The sequence below is a fragment of the Postia placenta genome (assembly GCF_002117355.1).
Source record: "Postia placenta MAD-698-R-SB12 unplaced genomic scaffold POSPLAscaffold_20, whole genome shotgun sequence".
NCBI classification, from domain to species: Eukaryota; Fungi; Basidiomycota; class Agaricomycetes; order Polyporales; family Adustoporiaceae; genus Rhodonia; species Rhodonia placenta.
In genome coordinates this window covers 292,156-298,316 of record NW_020169851.1, presented here as the reverse complement: position 1 = coordinate 298,316, position 6,161 = coordinate 292,156, and the positions used below count along the sequence as shown (strand labels likewise).

The window sequence follows — 6,161 nt, the reverse complement described above, 5'->3', positions numbered from 1 at the left end:
ATGCGCCCGTTGAGGGGGGGGTAATGTCACGAGTTGGTACGGCGCCTAGCCGTTTTTTAATTTTTTCCTTTTCGCGGGCTCGAACCCGCGACCTCTGTACTACCTGCCCGATACGGACACATCATTATCTACTGTACGATCAGATTAGATAGGACGGCAGTGCACGGCACAGCTCGGGCCCCGCTGACACAGCCGCTTTGACTCACCGGCCCCCGGGGCCGCGTCGGCATGCTGTGCACAGACCAGCTGCGCACGGACCAACGTGCACAGCCTGCCCTAAATCTTCCCATGTATATAAACTAGCCTCTGCTGCCCTAGGGACCTCAGTTTCGACCTCTTGTCCCTAGGTCAGTAAGCTCTCATTTGTATCCTTTACTTACCTTTACTAACTAATACATTTCTTGTCCCTAGCCTTAGGTTTGAGCACTGCTCACCATCGCTTCGGTGAGAATCAGTCGGACGCCCCCAGCTCTTTTTAGGTTTTCCCCTGTCGCTAGACCTCAAGTCGCGACAGAAATCCCACCTTGCTAAGACTATGGTAGACTATGGTACACAAGGGATTGCTTGTCATCGATCACCAAAAGCAGATCCGGCATTGCTACAGCCTAGTGCATGATTCGTTAATGAGACTTACAGCTTCGATCCTCGCATGAGCTTCGCAGAGTGAATGAAGGCGCAAGGCTCTTCCGCAAGATCTGACATATAGAGGTGCAACTATGTACGTACCTATGTTTCAGATAATGAGCTGCAAATTGAGTCTGCTTCCCGAACAGGCACAAGATTTCCGAACGCGGGCATTGGAGGGCGGTGGTCGCCGGTTGAACCACGTACTATACTTACACCTATGCCAAAATACTGATGAGTACGGGGTGCGTAGGCAAGCTTCGGAAGAGTGCAGGACCTTTCTCCACCGTGTATAATCTGCGATGAAATATAGCATCAGGAAAATGTCCAAGTGCCATTAGCGCTATATGGCCGGGATAGCCAGATAGCCTGCGCAACGTGCCCCCGGTATATAGCACTAGCACTATATATCACCCTGCTGCCGCTTTGTAGCGCGAGATAGCAACCTGTCGGAATATATAGCATGTGCTAGGCATCTATAGCATGCGCGCTCAATGCTATAGCAGCTATATAGCACTAGCTAGGAACCCTTGAACAGTGATGCTCGTGTCATTGCATCGCTTTCGAAATTTGTTTCTCTGACACGTTCGTTCACCTACTTGCGTGGTGTACTTACCGCTTTATGTTGTTCATGACGTGAAAACGCCATTCGAACCCGACGATGGGATGCCTCGCATTCATGTCTCGCCTGACCACCAGTCAGTGTGCGGTTTGAAAGCGCGACTCACCTGTACTGCGAAAACTTGAATCACTCACATTATCCAGGCTCGTCGCCGAGTAGTGTTTTCATGCCGTTCTCGAGGACCCACACTCACCTGTGGCAAACAGTCTACAGTCTGAAATGGGACGCAGGCGCACCTCCACTGACCCAACTATCCATTCGATGAAGCACTAGCGTATTTCAGGACTACACAAGTGCGTCGCCGAGCAGCTAATATAGAGAAGTTGCACCTACCCAAGAGGACACTACACTCGCGGAGCCATGATATGATGCGCGGGTCTAGACGCAGGGGAGGCAGTAGGCAATGAGGCAATGAGGCTGTATCCAATGAATGTGAGCGAGTGTGCTCGTTCAGTGGCTGCTTGGAGAGGCACTTATACAATCAGGCAAAGTGGAAATTGATTAACCCATGTCTCTATTGTCTCAGACTATAAGCTACAGATCATAGGATGCGATCTGTTGCGATGGAGAAAAAACAATAGAAGCCCGAGCACACGCCTCTCCCAGGCCGCCGATATGCAATCGACACTCCCTTGTCTATCTTCCACCGTCGCATTTACTGCGCGGTAGCTCAATTGTGTGCCCGTCTTGTCGCGGTCGTGCTCCTACGGTCAAGCGTCACAATCGGGAGCAGGCTCGTCTTGTTTGATCACGCTGGCACACAGTACGACGGCCAGTGACGCCACCCGTACAAACACGTCTCCATGCAACCTGATGGGACAAAGATGACGACCAATCCTTCCGGTTGCACAAACGCAGCAACCGTCTAAGCCCAACCAGACTCGAACTCGTCGCATCAGTCTATTGAAACCTTCTCTGCCTCAGAAACCAGAGCACGTCGAACGGCTGAGAGATGATCGTAGTGAATTGGGAGCAGTTTTGCTTCTTCAGCACTGAGGAAAGACACAACTTGGTTGAAGCATTGCAGCGCTTCGCACGCATCAGTCAAGGGCTTCAGGAGCGCGGTATGTTTACTGCGAGCAGAGAGGGCGCCTGGATCTAGTGAGCGAGTAATCTGAGTGGTTCTACTTCTTGCGTATGACTCAGGAACCGGCATGTACGCAGTGCAAACCCCATCGTCGCTCGCTAGACGCTGTGCCTCAGAATGAGGCCACGCGGACGACGATTGAAGGAAAGCGGCAGCCAGCGCGAGTGTTTGCAGACCAGAGGGAGGCGGTGTCCCGGATGTCGTGGCAGCGGGCCTCACCTGTGGGGAAGCCGACGGAGATCTCGATATAACAGTGTCGAGAGCCTGCTGATCGACCGAGTAGTTGGGAACCGGCATCTTGGAAGCTCCAACGGGCCAAGAAGAGGTCGTGCCCTGATCGGCAGGCGACGGGGATCGGGAATTTGAAGCAATGAACGCGTCGATGTCAATCACTGGCCGATCCACTTCCGGCGCGATGTCTGGCTGCGGATCTAGGGAAGGCGATCGAGCGATGCCAGCCGCAAGAGCGGGGAAATCTGCGATCGGTTGGTCAGGATGTCCACGGTTGGGTATCGTGGAGCCAGCGAGATGCGCCTCGGGCGATGGGGATCGCGAGTTTGAGGCTAGGAACCCGTCTAGGTCGAAAGCAGGATGCGTCTCGGGGGACAGACTCGACGCATCCAGCGACTGAAGCGCATGATCTTCGAATATATCCGGAAGTTGAGCGTAGCTGCTCTCTGCCGCCTTCGTGGTGACGAACTGGTCCCTGGTGACGCCCCCGCGACCGAACGCCACCGTTCGCCTGTAGTATTCGCCCCATCCGAGGACCTTTTTCCCGACAATCCCGTAGCGCATCTTGAAGTTCCTGAGCCAAGTCTTGCTCGCCTTGAACGTGGGCATGTGTCCCGAGCAGAACTCATCGCGGATCTTGATAGCCTGAGCGCGAATAGCCTTGCTGGTGACGTAAATATCGTGGAAGGCACATTCTCTGAGCCAGAACTGCATGCGGTCCTCGATCGCAAAGACACTTAGGCGTCTGTGTTGAGAGCGTGAGTGCGCGCGCGAACGAAGGCAAGAAAAACTGATACCGATCTCGGCAGTACTTGGCGGACGCGATAGTTCCAGGGTGCGCCCATCGGTCTTTTTCTTCCAATATTCTGCTCACCGTCGATCGTGCGACGCCGAACTCAAGTGCGATGCTTGCATGCGTGGCGGACGGGTTATTAAACTTGTACAAAGATACATTTTTGCGCATCAAGGTAGAGATGCGGGCGTGTCGACGCTGCCGCCCCGTACTCGCACTCGGCGAACATGGAATAGACGGTGATATTCTCCACTTGTGATAGTTGGAGGAAGGCCTGAGATGCAATATATGAGGAGGAAATGACTGATATTGGACCAATGTCTGAGACTACCTTTGATCTTCGTCGGGTCGGCGGAAGCCCAGTTAGGGTCCCTCTAAGGACGTCGTATCCAGCATTTTGTACCACTAGAAATGATGCTTGATGCAGTGACGCAAACACCTCGGGATACGAGAACGGTTATCGAACCAACTCAACTATTGCGCCAACAAGAGATTAGTTGAGTAGGCTCGACACAAAGGACGGATCGACGTACCATCTTGCGTCTGATCAGCCCCTAAGGTGTTCTAAGCTTCGATATGTGTCTTGAAGAGGTAAATGAGAAGTTTCCTGGAAGGGAGGAAGCGGTAGGGGAGGAAGCATCCGCGTCACAAGAGGGTGGGTATCTGGACACGGGCAAAGTCAAGGCAGCAAGATTACTAACGTTGGTGTCGTCATATGCCTCTGTAGGTCGTGTATACATTGACCCGCAACGTACCTTAATCAACAAGTAAACCTGCGACGCTTGCGAGTGGTCGTGTAAGAGAAAGAGAAAGACGGGCAACCCGGCGGGCGATTGGTGGGCAGCTAGGAGCGCATCACGTGCTATCACTTAAACGACGCGTCGCTCGAGCGACGCGTCCTCGCAGACATGGAAGCCAATGATTATGCCGCAGACTACAATACATCATGTTCAATACAGTGAGATTACAAGTACGATTTGCTGATACAGTACGCAGAACACATTATAACGTGGTGATGATACAAGTCCTTGCAACAGACACCAATCTATAAGGGTACATCGCGATCATGAAGTCCTGCTTCGCTTGCTGTGTTTCTTTCAGTGTCCATGCCGCACCTGTTATGGAGGAGGAATCGTGTAGCCTATAATTGGCACCCAAATATTGTGACTCACCTTGCTCAACCCGAAAACGAATAGGTCGTCTATAGCGAGGGGCTGGTTGCCACGGAATGAGAGCGACCTCGGTTCGTTGGAGAGCGGGAGTTCTCGGCGACATAGCTGCAGAGGATGTCAGGACGGAGTGCCACACTGTCAAGGCGAACCCTGCTCACCTCGACGCTTTGCAGTATTAAGGTGTACACCCATATACCTAATTCCTGTCGTGTTAGTCCCTGTACAGGGATGTTAGCACTCACCGCTGTCCATGACCCATATCCAGAGAACTGTGGAAACAGGGGTGAGAATAGATATGAAAAACCCTGATACATCTAGTACATACCTGAACCCTGACATGCATGTCGTTTCCGCCCCAAGCGCGCACCACAAGTTTTGTGACGTCGCGCACGTAAGTTTCGACAAGCCCTCGTTGCAGGGCTGTCAATCGTACACCTTTGCCCTTTATGCTTCCTGTCGGGACGAAGACGATACTGTCTTCGATTGTCGTACCAGGAGCCGTTGGCAAGATATGCACACTCGATTGCTCAGGAATGTAATGCATTATGATTGGACGAAGTTAGCGTGATCGAAAGAGTCTTGAGGATACAGGGGTGGAAAGTGCTCAAATAGGACAAAGTCACTAAAGTAGAAAGCTAGTAGGTAATGGCGGAAGTGAAGCGACGCTGGAGGCAGGTATGGTGGCGAGGAATAATAAATATGTAACGCGCCATAGTCACAGTAATTCTGTGACTTACGGTGAAGAACACCACCTTAAATATACACGCCAACCTCCCTGAGACGAGAGCTTCCAGCCTCATCGCATCACCCACCCCATCTTGAAATCAACGAACGACCACCATCGGCTTCAGCTCAAAGTATGGATCGACTGAAACTTGCGGGCCAAGACATTGAGGAACCACCGCCATGAATCGAGAAAGGGACGCAACAGTAAGAGTAATAGGACCAGGACGCAGGAGTCGACGTAGATCCAACACTTCGTCGACCTTGACCTTCCATCGGCCGCATCATGCGAGAAACTTGGATGCAAGTCGTGTATTCTGCCGGCGTCGCCATGATGGTGCCAGTCTGAGGTGGAGGGTGTCGCCAGAGCATGAGCACAGGTTTGCAAAGAGGATGAGCTGCGAAGACGACGATGGGGGCATTGGAAGAGCATACGCGGAAACCCTATCAACGATCATCTCCGTCTTATATAGGAACGCTCAATAGATCGTGTCATTTGTGGCCCCGTGCCTGCCACACATTCTATTGGAACGCTTCACGTATCAGCCGCCACATCTTCCCACGGCCTCGAGCTTTTGCATTCGAACAGCAAGGAGCTTACCTGTATTCTCATTCTCAATACATTCATATGAAGTCCAAGTCGTTTCGAATTGGGGCTCACCTCGCAACGATATATGGCCACACCTTTGGAACACCATACGCGACTGCTCGTTTCTGGGCTGTTATAGGGCCTGACCACAACCATCCCTGGCTCCAATGCGCATTGTGCCTACAACAGCGACTATGATCTTTGAAACCCACGTCGCGAATGTTTGACTCAACAAAGACGTACCAAGGTACAAACATGTTGTGTTCGTCTTACTGATGAGATTGCACTGTGAGCTGCCACGTCATGACGGTGACGGAGGA

At 52.2% G+C, this 6,161-nt stretch overlaps 3 protein-coding genes across 3 annotated transcripts; all 3 read right to left on the bottom strand.

Moving 5' to 3' along the window:
• Positions 1-1,739: 1,739 nt before the first annotated feature.
• POSPLADRAFT_1041794 (hypothetical protein) lies at positions 1,740-2,505 on the bottom strand. Its single transcript, XM_024477977.1, has one exon. It carries the CDS (start codon positions 2,400-2,402, stop codon positions 2,142-2,144), a length of 261 nt encoding a protein of 86 aa, XP_024333731.1. The 5' UTR covers positions 2,403-2,505; the 3' UTR covers positions 1,740-2,141.
• A 185-nt stretch (positions 2,506-2,690) lies between these two features.
• On the bottom strand, positions 2,691-3,558 carry POSPLADRAFT_1101255 (hypothetical protein; the record flags this gene model as incomplete). Its single annotated transcript, XM_024483209.1, has 2 exons — positions 2,691-3,309; positions 3,386-3,558. Coding segments are annotated over 2 exons (792 nt in total), but the record flags the coding sequence as incomplete, so codon positions are not given.
• A 204-nt stretch (positions 3,559-3,762) lies between these two features.
• POSPLADRAFT_1050348 (hypothetical protein) lies at positions 3,763-6,098 on the bottom strand (the record flags this gene model as incomplete). The annotated part of the gene is made up of 8 exons (XM_024479970.1): positions 3,763-3,831; positions 4,055-4,078; positions 4,113-4,130; positions 4,530-4,634; positions 4,688-4,798; positions 4,855-4,971; positions 5,937-6,021; positions 6,085-6,098. 8 exons carry the CDS (start codon positions 6,096-6,098, stop codon positions 3,763-3,765), a joined length of 543 nt encoding a protein of 180 aa, XP_024333729.1.
• Positions 6,099-6,161: the final 63 nt, after the last annotated feature.